Below are 18,572 nucleotides of genomic sequence, written 5' to 3' on the forward strand. Positions count from 1 at the left end.
CTTCCTTCCTTCCTTCCTTCCTTCCTTCCTTCCTTCCCTTTCTTTCTTCCTCTCTTTCTTTCTCTTTCTTTCTTTCTTTCTTTCTTTCTTTCTTTCTTTCTTTCTTTCTTTCTTTCTTTCTTTCTTTCTTTTCTTTCTTTCTTTCTTTCTTTCTTTCTCTCTCTTCCTTTCTTTCTTTCGTTCTTTCTTTTTCTCTCTCTATCTTTCTTTCGTTCTTTCTTTTTCTCTCTTTCTCTCTTTCTTTTTTTTCTTTTGTTTTTAACATTAAAAAATTTTTATTAATGCACCAAGATGTATAGTTCCTAGATAGATAGATAGATAGATAGATAGATAGATAGATAGATAGATAAATAGATAGATAGATCACATCATGGCAGAGCCTGGCAAGCTACCTGTGGCGAATTTGGTATGCCAAAAACAGTAATAAGTCTCACAATGGAGATGTTACTGGTGCCTGTTTGGGCAAATCGATGGGATGACAGTGCTACAGTGCTATATTTTATTTTTATTTGTTTATTTTTTATTGAATCACTGTGAGAACAGTTAGAAAAGCTTTCCAGTTTAAGTCTCTGTCACACAATGATCAAACACCCATCCCTTCACCAGTGCACATGTTTTACCACCAAGAACCCCAGTATACCCCCCAACACACCCCTCCCCTGCCTGTGTGGCAAATGATTTCCACTTTACTCCACTTTACTCTCTCTCCACTTTGATCACATTCAATATTTTGCAAAAGACCCACCATTACTATTTGGAAATTTCTCCAACAATCATACCTGCTGAAAGGGCATCATTAGGTAATTTGTTTTTTGTTGCTAATAATGAAGAGCATACTATTTTGGATTTCTGATATTTTAGTAATAAGCCTGGAGCAATTTCTGCCAAAAGCCTCTGGGTTCCGAGACTGGTTTGTGTGCCTCTGGGATCATGGCCATTCAGGAGCCAGAGAAACCATTTGTGGGCGGCAACTTGGGGCCTCGTGGGGTGGGGAGAGGGGCCGGTTCCATCCCCCATCCCATGAGACCCCGCGTGTCTCATACCTGCAGTCTCATACCTGGCTGTCCAATAGGCTCTGAAAAGGTGGTGGCCACCGCCCTTTGGGAGAGAAAAGGCAGAAAGGACAAATACCTTTCCCCACCCAGGGCGGCATGGCCCTGTAGTTTGTTTAATGCTCAGTTCCAGATGCATTTCTGCCAGAAGCCGCTGGGTTCTGAGATTGGTTTGTGTGCCTCTCCTTCATGGTTGAGTTTTAGACATACAATATTGCAGCACCAATCCCAATGTGAGTGTCAGCCTTCCCGCAGTTTTCCCTCCCAGATGCCTCCTCCATCTGCCCTCTTGACAAGTTTGGGTCTTTCAATTTCAGTGTTGCTGACTCTGTGCTTGGCTCTATTTAATTTTGGGGGGACACACCTGGTGGTGCTCAGGGCTCACTGTGGCTCTATGCTCAGGGATCATTCCCAAATATTAGTCAACATGTAAAAATCACAGAAGCATTATGCCAAACAAAAGACAGCACAAAGAGTGTACATTGTAATTCCAGAACAGGTGAGGGGGCTGACATGATAGTCCAGGGGATATAGCACTTGCTTTGCATGCAGCAAACTAGGTTGCTTCCCCAGCATGGTCTCTTTCTCTCTCTTTCTTTCTTTCTTTCTTTCTTTCTTTCTTTCTTTCTTTCTTTCTTTCTTTCTTTCTTTCTTTCTTTCTTTCTTTCTTTCTTTCTTTCTTTTTCTTTCTTTCTTTCTTTCTTTCTTTCTTTCTTTCTTTCTTTCTTTCTTTCTCTCTCTCTTTCTTTCTTTCTTCCTCTCTTTCTTTCTTTCTTTCTTTCTTTTTCTCTCTCTCTTTCTTTCTTTCTTTCTTTCTTACTTTCTCTTTCTAAGTTGTATACCTTATTTAATTTTTAAAATTTTTAAAAATTTTATTGAATCACCGTGAGATAGTTACAAGCTTTCATGTTTGGGTTACAATCACACAATGATCAAACACCCACCTCTCCACCAGTGCACATTCCCCACCACCAATATCCCCAGTGTACTCCCCCTTTCCCACCCTCCCCCTGCCTCCATGGCAGACAATATTCCCCACTCTCTCTCTCTCTCTACTTTGGGGCATTATGGCTTGCAGCACAGAATATCTTTTTATTTTTAAATTTTTTAAATATTTTTAAAATTTTATTGAATCACCGTGAGACAGTTACAAAGCTTTCATGTTTGAGATTCAGCCATACAATGATTGAACACCCATTCTTCACCAGTGTACACTCTCCACCACCAATGTCCCCGGTACCCACCCCCCATCCCAGTCCTCACCCTGCTCTCCCCCCCTCCCTCTCTCTCTCTCCCTCCCTCATCCCCTGCCGCCATTTCTCTCCCTGAAATCCAAGCTCTATAGACATGTGTTCGCATGCCGCAGCTGGCGTGGAGAACACCCATCCCAATGTGTACACGAGGACCTAGAGAAGCGAACGCCTTGTCGGGGCCAGCGGCTCCGGGGGTCAGAAGGAGCTTCTCAGTGACCGGCAGCCCAGGGGTCTGTCTGCACCGACCCGAGACACGAGAGACACTTCCTGAGAGCCGAGCCCGGAGGCGCTTTATTGGGCGCGGGGCGTGGCGGGCGCTAGAGGCGGCAGCAGTGCCGGTGGCGGCCCCGGCAGGGCTCGGGCAGGATGACGCAGCCGTGCGTGCTCTCGTGCTTGCAGGCCCCGCCCATCTTCTCACAGGCCGACCTCTTCTTCTTCAGCCCTTCAGTGAGGGGAGGGAAGACAGAGGAAGGCGGTTTATGTGGCTCTCAGGGGCTCCCTGCAGGCCCCCGGCTCCCACTGCTTCCAACTGCTTTTTAATTTAATTTAATTTAATTTTATGTTAACTTTTGGAGCAAAGTTCAGAAGCAAAGTATTTGACCTTCAGGATAGTTCTAGCGGCTCAAAGTCTAGTTGGCGAGTCATCACACCGCGTACCGGGGACTGTGGCGGTGACAGAGGAGACGGCGGCTCCCAGAGAGGGTTCCCTGCCCCCTTGCTACGGAGCTCATGGCTTCCGGGGACTCCGTCCTCTTCCTGGGCCACGAGGACACTAGCTCAGAGGTGGTGCGACATGGGATGCTGGCCTCAGTTCCAGGGATGGCAGCCGACCGACCAGCAGGAGCAGGAGGCAGGCAGTGGGCGGGGGCCGCTGAGCCCACTCCCTCCCGTCCACCTCCATGACGTGAGACGGCACAACTAGGTCAGCACTGCGAGGACCCCGGGCTTCCTGTGGGTGAAGCCGGAAGGTGAGCCGAGTTCAGGGGGCTGGTGACGACAGGAAAGCAAGTGGCGTAGGTGCGAGAGAGGCTGGCTGGTGCCAGAGAGGCAGGGGAGCCAAGCAGGAAGGACCAAGAGTAGGGGCTGGAGCGATAGCACAGCGGGGAGGGCATTTGCCTTCCATACAGCCAACCCGGTTCAATTTCCAGCATCCCATATGGTCCCCTGAGCACCGCCAGGAGTGATGCCAAGAGCAACTCTTGTGCATCACCGGATGTGACCCCAAAAACAAACAAACAAACAAAAGGGACCAAGAGCGACAAGGAGGAAGGAGGTTTCACACAGATGTGCGGGGCGTAAGTGAGTGCACCCTCCATCCAGAGAGGGGGCTGGCCCCAGGGCGCTTGCCTCTGGGGCCCACAGATTCCACCAAGCTTCACAGGAAAGCGAGGGAGAGGTAATGATCTGTGTGCAAAATGCAAGACGTTATGAATCATGTCTGCAGTTCATATTCATGCTCATAAATAGAAATTCCTATGGACGTCAACCAAAGTGAACAATAAACTTATTGAACAATAGCAATTATACGGATCAACCATACTGCAAATGTTTATGCATTTATACGCTATACTAATATTCATAATTGCATAATTTTTTGCTGATTGTAGAACTTCCTATCTTGAGGTGTCCCCGCCTGCCTCTGTATCCCTCTCTGTCTCTTCCCTGCATCTGCCTCGGTCCTCGTGAGTCCTTTGCCATGCTGACCTGCGTGTCTGATTTCCGATTTTGCAGGATTTTCTGATCTCCTGGTTGGGCGGGGTCAGGAGATACTTAGCTGCTGGATTCTGCTGGGACCCAGCTCCCGGGCTGAGACCCTGACCACATACGGGAGGCTCTGGGCTCAGCCACTAGCAGCAGCTTCTGAGGAGCGGTGGTGGTGAGCAGAGGCCCCTGGCCACCATCCATCAGCTCCGTGAGCAGAAGCACCTTCCAGGATGGTCTTACGGCTGTCACCACCCCATCACCTGGCCCCAGGCTGACATCAGGGAGGTGCCAGGGAAGGGGCCAACCCCCCAGCAAACTTTGGGCATCAGAGAAACATTAACATCCTCTTGGTGTAAGTCAGTTCGAAGCACTGCACAGGGCATAGTCACACCAAACAAACAAAAGATCAACACTTTCCATTCTAGCTGTGGACTGCTCTGTAAAAGCAAAGGGCCATGCCCCCTGCACCGTAACCCCGCACGCGATCTGTGTGCTTCTGAGTCCCGTCCGTAAGAGGTGGAAACAAGTGCATGTGTTTGTGGCTGTGGCTGAAAAAGCAGGATGGCTGTGGTGATTTGCTGCTTCCAGCACTGGCTCCAGAAAGCCATTCTTTTTCATCCATATCTATGTGTGTCAGTGTCACACCGGCGGTGCTCAGGGCTTACTCCTGACAGCATTTGGGGGACCCAGTGGTGTCGAACCTGGGTCAACCACATGCCAGGCAAGTGCTTTATCCAATGGGCTACTGCTCCAGCACCTGTAGCTGCCATTGATGCTCGCAGCAAATGTTATCTCAAGGACTTGTCACGGGCTGGCCCCGACATGGGCAGTTGTACGGATGGAGTTGATTTTTCCGGCTTTGCCCCCCTCTCGCCCCACCAGCTGGGCCCACAGCGCACCTGATACTGTCTGGCTGAGACATGCGAGGAAGAGGAGGAGGAGGAACAGTAGCCTCATGATGGAAAATGGATTTTCGGGGTTCTGGGAAGCTGGTGCTGTCTGGTGGTGTTCTTCAGTGTAAGCCAACAGAAGCAGATGATCTGGGAAGAGTTTGAAACGTGAGGGCTAGAGAGAGAAAGCTTCCCATTACAGCACGTGGCTGGGCTCAGCTGAGGAGGTTGCATGTGAGTGATTTTAGGGGCTGGATCGATAGCACAGCAGGTAGGGCATTTGCCTTCCACACAGCCAACTCGGTTCGATTTCCAGCACCCCTGAGTACAGCCAGGAGTAATTCCTGAGTGTGTGAGCCAGGAGTAAATCCTGTGCATTGCCGGGTATGACCCGAAATGAAAAAACAAAAAACAAACAAACAAACAAAAAAATGACTTTATCCCTGGGCAAAAGAAAAAAAAATCTCAGAAAAACCATGTATCCAGGAATTTTCCTGCCAGAGGGAAGAGCCTCCTGGCAAATCAGTGTCCAACTAGCCTGGGCCAGTGATTCCAAGGTTTGGTGTCTTTTCGGGAAGAGAAAAATCATTTTAAAGTTTTTTTTTAATCATTCATTCACCCACCAGCCATATGATCTGTGTATCACCAACTCTTGGTCTTTCTACTGAGTTTTGTATAGAATATTTTATCTTCTTTTTTTTTTTTGTCACACCCAGCGATGCTCAGGGGTTATTCCTGGCCATGCACACAGGAAACACACTGGCGGTGTTCAGGGGACCCTATGGGATGCTGGGAATGGAACCTGGGTCAGCCACATGCAAGGAAAATGCCCTCCCCGCTGTGCTATTGCTCCAGCCCTATTTTCTCTTCTTATCTGAGTGATGCTGTGACCGGCAGGTCCTGGGATGCTCTGCCCCTCACCCGTGTGCCCAGGCCCCCTCCCACCCACTACCCCGGGTCTGGCTCAGTTCTTTGGCCAGTTCTCCACTCCCAGGCCAGCTGTTGCTTCCTGGCACTCCTGCGGGTGAGGGGGATGACACTCCTCTGTCCATCTCTCTCCACCGCCCTCTCTCAGAGTGGGGCAGCTCGCTATGCCCCTGCCTAGCGGCAAATGACTGCTTCAGGAATACAAAGACAATACTCCTTTTTAGGAATAAAAAATAAAGGAAAGGATTTTCCCAGTGGAAATCACCCTCTGTCAATTCTCGACCAGCAGGGATTCGTCAGGTTGAACTGGCACAAGGGTCAGGGCCGGGTGAGAAGTTGGGAGCCCAAAGCATCCGTGGGTTACAAGTGCTGTACCCCTGCACCCCTGCACCCCTACAATCCACACTCCCCATACCCTTGCACCCCTGCATCCCCCACCCCCACACGCCTACGCCCCACAACCTGCACCCCTGCATGCAACAGTGCAGGGAATGGTAGGGCCGGGCAGTCACACTCTGCAACTGCCCCTCATTTTCCTCAGTTTGTTTCCCCCACTTCCCCACTACACCAACACACTCTCCTGTGCACAGTCCCCGTGTGTTCATACATGTACGCTGGCATGCGTCTTCCTTGCCGGGAGCCCCTTGCAGGCCAGAGCCTCTGCTGTTGCAGGGACAGCTCCCGGCAGAGGGTGGGGGAGAAGCGCCTGCCTCTGTGACTGGGGCCTGTCAGGGGAGTTCCAACCACAGCAAGCAAAGGATGGGTGCAGGGAAGAAAGGGGAGCCCCCCCTCCTGCAGAAGCCGCCCCATCCACCAGGAGGTCCCAGGAGGGAGGCAGGGGACAGACTGCCACGGAGAGCGCTGAGGTGAGCTGAGGGGAGAGTCTCTGCCCCAGGAAGATGGCGGCCGAGGCTTCCTTCTGCCTCATGGGCCTCAGACAAGCCCTGTAACTCGCAGGTGGGGTCTGGGGCACCCTCCCATGCCCCCACAGAGGTGCTGCCGGGGTCATGAGGTCATGAGGGGTTGTGAGGTGGGAAAGCTTCAGCCTCTGTCAGGCCCCAGAGTCACACCCATGTTTCTCTCTTCCGTGCAGGCCTTGCGTGACCCCGGAAAACAGGAACATTTCCATCTGTAGTTTTCACGTCTGGGGGTTGGGGCCTCACCGGCAGTGCTCAGGCCTTTCTCCCTGCTCTGTGCTCAGGAGCCAGTCCTGGTGGGCCGGGGGCTGGGGGGATTATAAGATGCCTAGGGACACAGCGAGCTCGGCCGCCTGCGAGGAAAACACCCCCACGTGCCAGTGTTTCTCCGGCCCCAAACAGGCCTGTTTCCCACCTGAATGAGGCCCAGCTGCGTCCTTCGGGAGCCCTGGGACTGGACCCTGGCCGGGAAGTGGTGACTTTTTGGTGTGGAACCTGCGTGTGCGCCTGATTTCCTGCGGAATCCCACCCCTGGGGGCTCTGGCTCTTCCCTTGCTTACACCTGCCCCGAGTCCGATCCTGGCACCCTCGGGAGTGACCCTGAGAGCCTGGAGGGAGGCCCCAAATCCAATCGCAAGTCATGCTTCACCTCCCTGTTACTGGGTACTGTTTTAGGGCCCAGCAACAGTGACCTCTCGTGCTGGCGGTGACCAGCAAGAGGGAAGCAGGGGCGGAGGGTGTTGGCCCACACCCCACCTCGCTGTTCTCTGTTCCCTGGAAGCTGTCCCCCTCACGCGCCTCAGGCCGCCCCCGGAACCCACCTTCTCTGGGTTCCTCCCCCTGGAGAGCTATCACAGCCCATGGCAGGCCCCGGGCCCCACCACTCGTGTGCCTGTGACCACACAATCAGCAGGCTGGCCGCGGGCGCTTGGGCATTGTTACCTCAGCTGACAGGAGTCCTCTCAGAGGACAGAGGAGGCAAGGGCAGCAGAGAGTGAGTGAGTGAGTGAGGCCGGGGCGGGGTGTCAGTTTTGGGGTCTGTGGCTTCAGCAGAGAACAGACGAGACAGGCAAGTGCGAGATGGGAGGAAACGGCCCAGGGGCCGGTGGAGAGGGCGGCGCAGGCAGGCTCAGGAGCCTGTGCCATCCAGGGGGTAGGGGGCTCCAGGATTGGGCACCCAGGGCCGCGGCTGGCTTCCCTCACCCACGGGCCCACCACAGACCTCTCCAGCCCCTCAGACCCCTCCAGCCCCCCACAAAGCAAAGTTCTCACTTCTGTCTGGCCGGAACGTCTCGGCAAGCCCCGGGATTCACGGCATTCCTGCAGGGCCCATGGGCCAGGAACGCCCGTCTGCGCCAGAACCCCGCACTGGACTCCCCCACGGCCACTCCTGCTGCCTGGGAGAGGCCAGAGCACAGCACAGCCTTCGGGGTCCGTCAGCCGACGGTCCCCAGGAACACGGTGCCCTCCCATTGCCCTCCCTCAGCTCTTAGTACGAGCCACAGAGGGAGGCAGGGAGAAGCGTCAGGCCCTTTGTCAATGCTGACCAGGAGCCAATTCTGGCGGGAGCTGAGCCGGCCCTGTGAGAGGGTGAAGAGGGGAGAGTCAGACACTCATCTCCCGCGTCCGTGGCTCCTCCGTGAGCAGCCGTGGGGCAGCGTGGCGATGAGGTAGAAAGGCTTTGGGTGACTCAGACCCTTTTCCCGCCTGGTCCATCTGGCCTGCGGAGTCCGTCTTTGTCGTCATCATGAAGGAGATTCTGCTGCGATTCCCCCTCTCTGCTTGCAAGGGCCCAGCACCGCCGACACCCTGCCAACGCCCTTCCTGTGGGTCTTGGTGGAACGCGCGGGAACAGGCCCCCGAGAATTAGGCAGGCTCGTGTCTTGGTCATCTCCCTGTCCGCAGTGCCCCGGGCCCTCCTGGCGCCCCTGAGGGCTCCTGCCCCGAGACCCCCAGGGCTGAGAATCTGCACCCAGAGCTCCACGCAAGGATGCCGGGGGGCCGTCCAGGCGGTGTCGGGGGAACAGGGCTGGGGTGGAACCTGCACTTGGTCCCCAAGAAGCAGCAGTGATATCACAGCCCATGGGGAACTGGGCACCAGAACGAGAAGCTCGGCCACAGCTGAGGGACCAGGCTGGAGAGGGTCACAGGTCACATAAGGGCAGGTCAGGAGGGAGAACGATCGGAGAATGGGGCGCTGCTTCCAGGAATTCGTGGATGGCCAGGAATACTCGGGGCAGGAAGAGGAGCCGGGAGACCTGGGGGACAGGGACAGGCGCCCGGTGGGCAAGTGACCAGTGGCCGAAAAGTGCAGCAGGGCTGGGGGCTGAGCTGCTAGCACCTGTGGTGGGGCTTGGGGGCCCCGGGAGGTCCTGGAGCAAGGCCTGCCACTCCCAGTCTTGGGCAAGCCTGGAAGAGGAGATTTTAGAAGGTGAAAGGAGCATCCAAAACGCAAGGCCCCACCACAAAGACCCCAGCCCCGTGGTGGCCTCCTGGCCACACCTCATCGGGTCACTCGGCACTTCCCACACTGGACGGTCCTTCCCACAGCCGAGGGCTGACGGGAGCCAGAGTCTGTGCGAGCTAAGGCGGCATGAGGCAAAAACACCATCGCCCCCATCCTGGGCTCAAGACCCCCAGAGATGATGACCCCGACCACGGTCCCAAGCCTCCGCCCAGACCCCTGCAGCAGGACAGCGAGTCTGAGCCACAATGACAGGGATGTTTGGGACGAAAAGCCGCATTAGAAGCTACGTGACCTCTGACTCTCTCGTGCCTTGCTGTGCATAAGTTTTGGACAGTAACGGGGGGACGGAGACCTTCCACGGCATAGGAAACCACGAAACAGGAGTAGACACTGCCCCCGAAAGCCAGGTGAAGCATCACAGCCTGCTCCCCCGTCTCAGAATCAGCCCCGAATCCTGTGGGCTGAGGCGGGATCAGCAGAAGCAGCTCCAAGGGTCGTTTCCTGAGGGTGAAACATCCCAGTAACCTCAACTTGAAATCATAATGGGGTGTGTGTGGGGAGGGAGGGGGGAGAGAGAGGGGGAGGGAGGGAGGGAGGGAGGGAGGGAGGGGTAGAGGGGGAGAGAGAGAAGGAGAGAGAGGGAGAGAAAGAGGGAGAGAGGGGGGAAGAGAGAGGGAGGGAGAGAGGGGAGGGAGGGAGAGAGGGGGAGAGGGAGGCAGAGGGAGGGAAGGGGGAGGGAGAGAGAGGGAGAGAGGCAGAGAGAGGGAGAGAGGGAGAGGGGGAGGGGGAGAGAGGGAGAGAGAAGGAGAAGGAGAGAGGGAGAGGGAAAGAGAGGGAGAGAGAAGGAGAGAGAGAGAAGGAGAGAAAGGGAGAGGGGGGTGGGAGAGAGGGAGAAAGGAAGAGAGAGGGAGAAAAAGGAAGAGCAAGAGAGGGGAGAGAGGGAGAGAAAGGGGGAGGAAGAGAGGGGAGGGAGAGAGAGGGGGGGAAAGGGAGGCAGAGGGAGGGGAGAGGGAGAGAGGGAAAGAGAAGCAGAGAGAGGGAGAGAGTGAGAGGGGGAGAAGGGGAGAGAGGGAGAGAGAAGGAGGAGAGGGAGAGGGAAAGAGGGAGAGAGAGGGAGAGAGAGGAAGGAGAGAAAGGGAGAGAAAGGGAGAAAGGGAGGTGGGAGAGAGGGAGAAAGGAAGAGAGAGGGAGAGAAAGAGGAAGAGAGCAAGAGAGAGGGGGAGAGAGAGTGAGAGGCGGGAGAGAGGGAAGAGGGAGAGTGGGAGAGAGAGGGAAGAGGGAGAGTGGGAGAGAGCAAGGGAGAAAGAGTAGGAGGGAGAGAGAGGGAGAAAGGGAGGGAGAGAGAGAGAAAGGGAGGGAGAGAGAGGGAGGGAGAGAGGGAGGGAGAGAGAGGGAGAAAGAGCAGGAGGGAGAGAGAGGGAGAGAGGGAGGGAGAGGGAGGGGGAGAGAGTGGGAGGGAGAGAGCGAGAGGGGGGAGAGGGAGAGAGAGGGAGGGAGGGAGGAAGGGAAAGAGAAAGGGAGAAAGGGCGGCAAGCAGGCAGGGTTCCTTGGATCAGGCCTGGCACCCAGAAGCTCCTCCCTGTGTTTCTGCCTCGACCTCTACAAACCCAAACATCCCAACAGCGACATCAACAAAATGGGTCCATCGAGCACTTGGCAGGAGACTTTCTAAGACCTGGTTTCTCGGCCCCCTTCCCCAAATCTTCTCGGCCCCTCCCACTGGCCTCCCTGGGGCTCAGGGTTACCGGGCAGACGGGACGCTCAGAGATGCAGAGAGGCAGAAGCCCACTCAGGACAGCGCCCACCGGCAGGGCTTGGAGCAGCGAAGGCCCACGCTGCTGTCCCGCCGGCCAGGCTGGCCTTCCCGTGTCCACTCTCCCGGGCTCCCTGTGGCCCCCAGCCGTGAGGTGTGAAGTGTTGCCAAGCGTGTGCCGTCAGACACAGGCAGAGTTCTTGCCCACATGGAAAAGGACAGAGAGGGGGAGGCGGGTGGGCTCCTCGGGGGCGTCTGGGGTGCTCGCGTGGGCCCTCTGCTGGGTCCTGGTCTCCCACAGCCAGTCACACCTGCAGGAGAGGCCAGGAGAGGCGAGGCCAGAGGCAGCCCTGCCCTGTGGTTCCTCCCCTCCAGCCCCGCCCCTGCCCCTTTCAGATGCCGGCAGGCGGGAGAGGAGCAGAGCTGCTCCCAGGCCAGGGAGAGCCCAGGGAGAGCTGAGACAGACAGGCCCAGCCTGCAGAGCCGGCTCTGTCCCCAGGGCGTCAGCGGGGCAGGGACGCTCAGCGCGGCCTCCCCGGAAGGCACTGCCCTGGTCACAGGACATCCTGTCCCTCGCGCGGGGCCGACACCCAGGGACGGGCAAGACCCCAGGTGCCGTCTCCTCCCACAGGCACTGTTGGAGCTCAGAGGTGGGGGGAGCACAGGAATGCAGAGCCAGGCCATGAGGAGGTCTGCACAGCGTTCACCGGGGGGGGGGGGGGGTCTTCCAGGCCTGCCCGGCACAGAGGGGCCGCAAGCCAGGCCTTCTGGGCCCCTTCCTGCCCCTACAGCCAGACTCAGCATCTTCTTTTCTCTTCTTCCTCTCTCCCTCCCCTCTCTCCTTCTCTCTCCCTCTCTACTCTTTCTTTCTCCCCAACCCCTCTTCCTCCCTCTTTCCCCTTTTCTCTCTCCCTCTCTCTCTCCTCCTCTCCCCCTCCCTCTCTCTCCTCTCTCCCTCCCTCCCTCCCTCTTCCTCCCTCTCTCTCCCCTTCTCCCTCTCTCTCCTCTCCCTCTCTCTCCCTCCCTCCTCTTCCTCCCTCTCTCTCTCCTCTCCTTCTCTCCCTCTTTCTTTCTCCCCAACCCCTCTTCCTCCCTCTTTCCCCTTTTCTCTCTCCCTCTCTCTCTCCCCCTCTCTCTCCCCCTCCCTTCCCCCGAAATCTGTTCAAACCCGTGATTTACAAAGGCGTTCCCGTACACTTGTTTCAGATATTGGATACCCCAACCCCAGCCCCACCGCCCCCTGCCCGCCCCTCCACAGAGCCCCCAGCCCCCCACCCCGGTGCCCCTAGGCAGGGAGGAATCTATTTCCTTCCCGCTGCCGAGTCCACACCTGTCTCACAGTGGTGTCCCCGGGTGGCCTGAGGCTTTCCTGAGCGGTCGGGTGCGAGCCGGCCTCTGCGTCACCCTTTTACTCACTGAGCTTAGCGGGCTCCCTCAGTTTTCCCGTCTAATTTTCTTGTTTCTTCCGAGCTGTCTGCTCTCTGAAAGGAGGTTTGGTGTGGCCGCTGCTGTTTGCTTCAGGGGCCTCGGGCTGGGGCAGTCAGCCGCAGGCCTTTCGCTGACCTCTCTTCGAGCAGCCCTGAAGCCGGGTAGCTTCTCTGGCAGCGTGGGAGCGGGATGTGGGTAGGTGGCGGGGGCGGGTCTGCCCCCTCCCGCCCAGGTGCAGAGGTCTGGGCCAGCGACGGCCCGGCCTTCCCGGGATAACTCAGCTCAGGCATCCGTCTTCCCTCGTTCCCTAAAGCCTGGGATCTGTCAGGGCTCACCAGGGAGTGTGTGTGTGTGTGTGTGTGTGTGTGTCTGTGTGTCTGTGTGTCTGTCTGTCTCTGTCTCACTCTCACTCTGGCCCTGTCTCTGTCTCTCTCTACTGTCTCTCTGTCTCTGTCTCTGCCTGTCTCTCTCTCTCTCGCTCTCTCCCTCTCTCTCTCTCTGGCCCTGGAATAAAACAATTTTTTAAGTAAAACACAGACACCCAGTGCCCCTTAACGTCTTGATGTCCCTGCTCTCAGGACGCGTGTCCCCGTGGTCCCCATACACTGACCTGCCACAGGCCAGCTGAGGGTCACAGTCACGCACACATCCCACCGCATTCCTGCTTGTGGGGGGCCAGACCGTCGTCCTACAGAAGACCGTCGTGGGGTACAGGCAGGTGAGGGGCCGTGTGCAGTCCCAGCCCCAGAGCGGCCGAGGGTCACCAGACAAACGGAGCCTCTCAGAGCACTCGGTCCTGGCCACCACCAGGCCCTGCTGCCTGTGGTCTTCCAAGGCCCCAGAGTGCTCTGTGCATGGCCATGGGCTCCCCTTCTGTGTCCCCTTTGCGGTGCCAACGTCTCAGTCAGATATGTCCCTCGCATTCATCGTGGCACTTTGATCAAGGCACCCCGCGGAGGTCCTCACTGAGGCTGGTGCCGGGCTGTTTCCCTACTCCCAGCTTTCCTTGGACAGAAATCTTAATCCATCTTTGCTTCTCTTCCATCCCCACCTGCGCCTTTTCCTTAATCCCTAGCATTGAGCAGGTGTGAGGGTGACCTCATGTTCCCTTGGTGATGACAGACCCGTGACACCGTTTCCTGTTCCTGTAAAGGAAACAGATTCCTAACATGCAAAGGCTTCCTGGGCTCGGCAGAATCTGTTTCCAGGCTGTACGTATATCTGAGGGAGGGGTTACCCCCCGATAGAGGCCCCCTGCGCCTGAAGGACATGGACTTGACTGGGACGGAGTGGGGAGTCAGAATGGACACTTCCCCACATGGATGCACAGAGGTCGTTGGAACCCAGAGGGGACGCCAGCTGGACTCGCTTTGGGCGGGACCTTACGTGGAAGGAGACAAAGGCAGCATGAGGGATGGTGAGAATCACGGCCCTTAGTGGAGACTGTGCACACCCTCTTCCTTCCTGCCTGAGCCTGGTCTGAGGGATTCATAAACTTAGTGAATTAATTATTAGAATGAAGAATCAATAATTGAACATTGAATCAATCAGTAATCAATGGAACACTGAATTAATCAACAATGAATTGAATAATGAATCAGCTAATAATTACTGAACAATGAATTAATTGACAATTAATTGACTGGTGGGTTAATTAATAGAATAAATTAATAGTTAATTGAATAATTAATTTATTAGCTCGGTGAATTTTGTCATTTCTTACTTCCCATTAATAAACCTAGTGAAAGCCCTACTAGGCTTCTGGCTTCTCTCCTAGAATCACCACTACTGGCTTGACAGTTCAGATTCTTCCATTCTCTTCCCGTCCACCCTTACCCTTTTTTTTTTCTTTTTTGGGTCACACCCAGCGATGCACAGGGGTTACTCCTGGCTCTGCACTCAGGAATTACCCCTGGCCGTGCTCAGGGGACCATATGGGATGCTGGGATTTGAACCCGGGTCGGCCGCATGCAAGGCAAACGCCCTACTTTTTTTTCTTTTTTTTTTTTTTGCACCCTTACCCTTTCATCCCTTCCTCTGTTTCTAGTTTCTTGTGGCTGAAATTCAGCTGTTGACCTGGAAACTTGCCCCCCCACCTCTGCCTTTACCCCATTCCTCTGTTTAATCTCTGCTTAAATTTATGTCGTTTTCAATATTTTCTGTTTATTTCTAGTTTAAAATGATTCGCTCACGAGGTGTTTGATGAGTTTCCCTAGTGTTCAGTGTCTCCATGTTTTTGTCCCAGCCAAACGTTCTCTCAGCCCCGGCCTCTCCTCCTCCTGGCACATTCCCCTTCAGCCTCTGCAAACCCGGATCAATCGTCTTTTCTCTCCTCTTGTTACTTCATTTCTTTAGAGTGTGAGTGTGTGTGTGTGTGTGTGTGTGTGTGTGTGTGTGTGTGTGTGTGTATGATTCTGGATTTGGGGGCCACACGCAGTGGTGCTCAGGGCTTCCTCCTGGCTCTGTGCTTGGGGATCACTCCAGGCTTTGAACCGGGCTTGGCCGCATGCAAGGGAAGCCCCTTAACCCTGTACTCCCTCTGGCCTGCCTCTTAATTTTTCAGTACTATTTGACTCAGGCTGATCTTTTCTCCATGGTGCCATACACATCCAACTGGGTTCATTTTAAATGAAATAGGGATTTTTTTCATGCCTGGAAGTATCATTTAGTCCCTTCTATCTTTCCAGCCCCGTCACGATGAGGCTGTCTTTTCAACCCTGGATATACCTGTACTGTCTGTAGCCGCCCTTCGACCCTGGCGCTGAGTCTTGCCCCGTCACGATGGGTGTGTCTGAGCTGGCTCTTGGTCACGGGCCAGGCTTGCTGGCTTCCGAGCACACCTGTAATTCCTGATTAGATTCAGTGTGTATGTAGCCGTCACTGACCACGTTCCTCCCCTCAGGATTGAGCCCCACTGACTGCGTCCCCCCTCAGGAGTGAGCCCCACTGACCGCATCCCCCCCTCAGGATAAGCCCCACTGACCACATCCCCCCCTCAGGATAAGCCCCACTGACCACATCCCCCCTCAGGATGAGCCCCACTGACCACATCCCCCCCTCAGGATGAGCCCCACTGACCACATCCCCCCCTCAGGATGAGCCCCACTGACCGCATCCCCCCCTCAGGATGAGCCTCACTGACCACGTCCCTCCCCTCAGGAAGAACCTCACTGACCATGTACCCCCTCAGGATGAGCCCCACTGACCACATCCCCCCTCAGGATGAGCCCCACTGACCACATCCCCCCTCAGGATGAGCCCCACTGACCACATCCCTCTCAGGAGTGAGCCCCACTGACCACATCCCCCCCTCAGGAATGAGCCCCACTGACCACATCCCTCCCCTCAGGAATGAGCCCCACTGACCATGTCCCTCCCCTCAGGAGTGTCCCTTTACTAACCCTCAGAGCTCACTGGTTGCAGACAGCTTCACACTCTCAGGAGCAACTTCTAAAAACCTGCCAGTGTCACACCCAAATGGCCTCACTTCAGGCCAAGCACAGACCCTTCCTGGGCCCTGTGGTCCTCTGGGATAGACGTCTGACTCTCCCCTGCCCCCTGAAGCCCCTCCAGCTGTGCCCAAAGTAGAGTTCAAGCTGATATCGAGGGGCCCCTCTGCAGACTTGGGGCATCTCTCGCTCCCCGCCCCCAAACACAGGCACCTGTGATGCCTGCACCTGCTCTCAGCCCCCCAGAGTTCGTGATGCTGCCCCCTGCTGGGCCACAGGGCGGCCCTGGCCTGGAACCTCTCGCTCGCCCTTGCTTGCTCTCTCACTTTGTTAAGCTCTCTCGATCGCTCTCTTACTTTCTCGTGCTCTCACTCACTCTCGCTCTCACTCTCACACTTTCGCTCTCACTCACTCTAACTCTCAGTCTCTCAATCTCTCAGTCTCTCACTTACTTTTGCTCTCTCACGTTCACTCTCTTGCTCTCACTCATTCTCTTTCACTCACCCTTGCTCTCTCACTGATTCTTTCACTCTCACTCTTGCTCTCACTTTCTCTCTCACGTTCTCTCTCTCTTACTCTCTCTCCCTCTTTCTCTCTCAGTCTCTCTCGCTATCTCTCACTCTTCCACTCTCTCCTGCTCTCACTCTCACTGACTTTCACTCTCTCTTGCTCTCTCCCTCACTTTCTCTCTCTCTCCCTCTCTCTCTCTCTCTCTCTCTCTCTCTCTCATTCTTCCAAAGCCTCACAGCTTGCACTGACCCACGGACCTTTGCCTGGGCCAGCCTGTCTGTCCTACGCAAGATGCCAGAGCAGCTCCTGTGGCAGCTGTGGCCCAGTCAAGGTCAGGGCGTCTGCTCCCCTCTTCCCAGAGTCCATTTGTCCTGTTTCTGCTGCCCCAGTGCCCTGTGTTGGGTTGGTGTCTGTGAGACTGGCCACCCCATCCGCTGGCTCCCACGCTGCCTTATCTGCCTGGACACAGGCTCAGCTGCAGCCTCTGGGTCCATTCATGCTCGGGCCCTTTCCTGGGCAGCCTGGCATGACCAAGGCGAGACTCTCCCCTCCCAGAGAATCACAAGCCCAGACCCAGGAGATGTGCCTGACGCGCATGAGCACTGGGCTGGGAGCCCAGCAAGGAGCCCGAGGAAGACCTTAAGCTGTGGGAATCGGAGAGGAAGAGTGGGATGCTCGAGGGACAGAGGGGGAGACAGGCTACAGCAGGGTTGCTGTGGGGTCCACCCAGACACGGTGAGCGGAAGGCAGGGGGCGTCCGAGGAAACGCAGGTGACCTGTTTACCCAGGGTGTGGTGTGTGTGCAGGGACAGCAAGAGGGGAGCAGCCTCTCGGGGCTGGGGGGTCCCCTCACCACGGGCCCTGCAGTCCGGGCACTATTGCTCACCCCAGCTCGGGGGGTTGCTAGGTGCCCTGACCCCCTTCCGCAGCCACCTCGAGAACCGGATGGTGCTGAGGCAGGACGAGCTGGGGGCAGCAGCCTCGCTCAGGTCCGCCCCCAGCACGGCCTCGTGCCCTGGGCATTCCGCCGGGGTGGCCGCGAGCCCCCCAAATCCGATTCAAAATAACAGAACAAGTGTCTTGAGTTTTTTGAAGAGTTTAATTTCCTAGCGGGCTACAGAGGCGAGGACGTTCCTCTCCGCATCCGGTGCTCACATCACTTCCTCTTGCGGCAGCACTTGCGGCCGGCCAAGGAGCACTGGCCGATGAGCTCCTCCCTGGGCAGGCAGTTGACCAGCGCACAGCGCCCACCGCGCAGCCGGCAGTAGTGGCGTTTCAAGACGTTCACGATGCCGCCGTCACCTGCCGGACACAGGCGTTCAGCCGGGCTGCCCGGGCCACCACGCCCCGCAGCTCAGAGGAAGGACCGAGACCCCCCACCACGGCGACCCACGGACAGCTCAGCCCTGACACGTGCTAGCTTGGGCAGAGGCAGGGCGAGCAGGGCCCGCGGGTCTCCTGAGCACCCCCAGAGTGTCCTTGGGCACAGCGGTCTGTGAGTGGCGGGGACGGTCGCCCGGGGGCAGCCGTCTGTGCTCTCAGAGGTGACGCGGGTGTGGTCAGTCTTGTTCGAGCCACTCGGGGTGGGGGACACTGGGGGACTGAGGATCTGGCGGAAGCTAATTGGAGTGGTTGCGCCTGGGTCCTCCTGGGTCTACGCCTCCAGCAGAGCAGATGGGCGTCTCTGGGCGCTTCCCCACATCCCTTCCCCGCGCCCCTCCCCACACCCACCTGCCCACCATACCTGGGACAGGAGTCAGGAACAGGCAGAGCAGTACCAGGAGAAGGTTCTGGATCCTCATGGCGGGCCGGCGAGCAGCGGCTGAGGCTGGCGGGCCCCGTGCCCGGCCCCTTATAAAGGCTCGTGGAACAGCCCTAGCACGGCCGCCGCGATTCCCGTCATGTCCCAGCGATGACAGGATGACGCGCTCCCGGGCTTCATACCAAGGGCACTTAGCACACAGCACACGCCCACTCACCGGGGCATCTCGAACCTCCGGGGGAAGCATAGCTGCCCGGCAGGCAGCCACCCCCTGCCCCCGGGCTCCGCTCTGCCAGAGCCGCAGCTGGGAAAGTGCTGCTGCCTCCTCCAGGGAGCACCCCAGGGCTGCGCCCAAACCATCCCTCGCTGGTCCCTGTGGCTTTCTTCCTCCTTCCTGGACAGCCGGGGCCCCACGGAGCCCCTCGGATACCCCAGACTCCAGGGGTGGGCTGGGGCAGGA

At 56.7% G+C, this 18,572-nt stretch overlaps 1 protein-coding gene across 1 annotated transcript; it reads right to left on the reverse strand.

The window, feature by feature from the left end:
* Positions 1–17,506: 17,506 nt before the first annotated feature.
* On the reverse strand, positions 17,507–18,152 carry LOC129400879 (beta-defensin 103A-like). The gene is made up of 2 exons (XM_055124150.1): positions 18,095–18,152; positions 17,507–17,652 (listed from the first exon to the last, which is right to left on the reverse strand). Exons 1-2 carry the CDS (start codon positions 18,150–18,152, stop codon positions 17,507–17,509), a joined length of 204 nt encoding a protein of 67 aa, XP_054980125.1.
* Between the last annotated feature and the right edge of the window lie 420 nt (positions 18,153–18,572).

Source organism: Sorex araneus, chromosome 1 (genome assembly GCF_027595985.1).
Source record: "Sorex araneus isolate mSorAra2 chromosome 1, mSorAra2.pri, whole genome shotgun sequence".
Classification (NCBI taxonomy): Eukaryota; Metazoa; Chordata; class Mammalia; order Eulipotyphla; family Soricidae; genus Sorex; species Sorex araneus.

Bases quoted from the DNA above. Each gene is read 5' to 3' on its own strand.
- LOC129400879 (XM_055124150.1), bottom strand. From the start codon at position 18,152: ATGAGGATCCAGAACCTTCTCCTGGTACTGCTCTGCCTGTTCCTGACT. The intron at 17,653-18,094 runs GTATGGTGGGCA...TGTGTCCGGCAG, and splicing joins GTTCCTGACTCCTGTCCCAG to GTGACGGCGGCATCGTGAAC.